Raw genomic sequence first — 2703 nt, forward strand, 5'->3', positions numbered from 1 at the left:
GCATGTGGGTCGTTTTGAGGCACGTTCAAGTGACAGAGCTTCCCTCATCATCTCCAGAGTGGCAATCAACAGATGTTGGCGACCTACAGCAGACGAGGTCTGAGAGGCGAGTGCAAAGTCTTGCCATCTCAGCCAACACCTGCGGCTCTGACAAGAGGTCGATGGCCTCTTCCGTTAAGCGTGTAGAACTTGCTGAGGACTGAGCGTTCTGAACCTCCCTGCGAAGAGCTCCTGTTCTCATTTGCTGGGCTGCAGCTGCTGGGCGTCGGCTTGTAGTTTTTGCCGGATTAAGGCGCTTTGTCGACGAACTGCGCGAGGTAAGTGTCTTCGACTGCGCAACGGCTTGCTTCTTCGAGGGATGCTCACGCGGCTGTTTTGATGAAGTGTCAGCTATGCGCCTTACGGTTGGTGACACTACTTTATCTGCATCAGTGGGTGAAACGGATTCAACAAAATCTTCTGGCCTGGTGGATGGCGCGGGTGATTCCTTTTCTCTGGAATCGGGCATAGCATCTGCGGTGCCAACTGACTCAGGCGGCTCGCATTTCGCTGTATCCGCAGTCTCTTGCTTTGTAGCCAATATCTTTGCTGTCTTCTGCGGGTCTCGAGCTGAAGGCGGCTCCCCGGGTACGGCTGGGATCTGCCACTGTGCTTGTCCGAGGGGCCGCAATGGCTTGGAACCTGCAGCAGTCTTCTGCCCTATCGTCGCCACACGTGATACTGGAGTCCTTCCTGCAACAAATTTCTTCGCTTTTGCTTTTGATGCAGACGTCTGTGTAGCTGTAAAACGTTGTGAATGTGGAGAACCTTCCAATAAACCACCGTTCCCTTTGTCAGACGGGGGTTCTGCTGCTCGAGCTCGCAACTTTGCTCGGATTTTCGGAGAAGAAGGCAGATCAGGTGATTTCCTAGGGGATGACTGTGCGTGGATTGTTCCGGAGCTATCATTTCGGTGGTTTCCCTCGGTGTGAAGTCCATCTTCCCCAGCGGTGGGCAATTCGGCGCGGTCGTCCGTATCTTTGCCTTGAAGGCTGTTTCCAAGGAAACCCATGTTCCTAGGGGAAGAAGACAATGGTAAGGTCACTGGGGAGCTTGGACATAGAACAGCGCCCTTGCTCGAGCCCTGACATTCTTCCCCATCCTTGCCTTTGTGCTCTTCACGTGCAGCTTCGCCCTCACGAATAGGGCTTCGGGATGCTTCGTCAGCGTAGGGAGTGCTCTCCTGCTCCGGTTGAGTGCCGCCTGGAGATGAAGGCGGACTGCCACCTTCCCCCCCAGGGCTTTCGGCTGAAGGTGGGGAACGTGGTGTTCCTTTATCTGGGGTGGAACTATTGACCCTAACAGCAGCAGAGGCTTGCTGTTGTTTGGGAGCCATGCGCTCAAAGTAGCTGGAAACTAGATCAGGCCTCCCTGATAACCAGATTGCGAGCGCAGCAAGCTCTCTGCAACGTCCCGTCAGCCGCAGATACCGAAGATATCTTTCAGAAGGTAGCAGCGGCATTCGGCAAGCAGTGGCACGTACTTGCTGCATTGCTGTGGATTCGAATAGGTCGAGCTCAGGGGGCCCGGTGTTTTCACCAGTGTAGCAACAGGGGAACCCGAAACCTCGTCTTAGTGAATTACTCTTGCCGAACCACGCTCGTGAAGATCCTCTGATTGGTAGGCAGCTTGCGCACCGCTGGCGAGGCAAGGGCTTCTCAGAAGCGAAGAGAGGGAGATTACCCCAAAGGGACGTTTTGCACCGGCTTCTGAATCCCTCATCTTGGGAACTCTGCAGGGTTTGGTCACTAGAAGATGCGTCGCAACAACAGCTGCTATCAGGTTCTTCGCCGACCTCAAAGGAGTGTTGCGTTATCTTTGGGATTACAACGGGCTTCTGTCTCTTCCGGAGTGAGTCCACAGCGACCGCCAGTAAGTAGTCAAGATAGTCGTCAAGAGGGGTACGTGGTTTAGGCGAAGGCGAGCCTGAATCACAAACGCAATCACTACCGGAGGCTTATCTGTTCACTGAAGCCATGCGTTGGGGTGCGGTTGGTGATCACCTCAAGCAAAGCACATCCAGGCCGAAAGATGTGCTCAACTGCCGCACTGTTGTTGGCGTAAGCGTGAAATTGGCGAAAATAGTGATGTCACTTAGACAGAGCTTCCTCCTACCTGCTCCTGCTTCTGAACCCTTGCCTGGAATCCCCTTTGTCTCAAGCAAATGCTGTAGCTTTTGTCCCTGCGTCTCAATGAAGCCTTCGGTTTCCAGAAACTCCCGCAGCTCTTTTGGAGAAAATTGAGTGCGCGGCATCTTTGAACTCAGAAGTTCTCGGTGCTTGTTGATGCCGACGAATAGAGGCGGTATGACCTCCCGCCACGGAAATTTCTCGCTAGATGCTACGGTGTTGTTCTCCACAGCATCTGCTACCGAATCGAGCCAGCGCGCAACTAGAAGCATCGTACCAGGGCCATCGTTGCATAAGTAGGACACTGCACGCCGGGTCGCCTCATCTCTTCCATCTTGTGTGAGTCGTTCAGACCGCTCCAGGACGTGTATGAAAGTTACGGAATCCTGAGTGACAAAGCCATCATAGAAAAATGCACACAAATGACAATCTAGCTGGCATACATTTGTTAGGCAATTCGTTGGGGAGAAGGATACCTAGCGACCTGCTTCTGATTTTGTTGCCCGTGCCAATGCAGCACTTCCGCCTGCCGCGC

The 2703-nt window shown here is 53.7% G+C and overlaps 1 protein-coding gene across 1 annotated transcript; it reads right to left on the reverse strand.

Moving 5' to 3' along the window:
• Positions 1 to 25: 25 nt before the first annotated feature.
• Positions 26 to 2440, reverse strand: EMH_0030550 (uncharacterized protein; the record flags this gene model as incomplete). The annotated part of the gene is made up of 2 exons (XM_013494427.1): positions 26 to 1965; positions 2155 to 2440. 2 exons carry the CDS (start codon positions 2438 to 2440, stop codon positions 26 to 28), a joined length of 2226 nt encoding a protein of 741 aa, XP_013349881.1.
• Positions 2441 to 2703: the final 263 nt, after the last annotated feature.

This window comes from Eimeria mitis, genomic scaffold (assembly GCF_000499745.2).
Source record: "Eimeria mitis Houghton genomic scaffold, Emh_scaff1148, whole genome shotgun sequence".
NCBI classification, from domain to species: Eukaryota; Apicomplexa; class Conoidasida; order Eucoccidiorida; family Eimeriidae; genus Eimeria; species Eimeria mitis.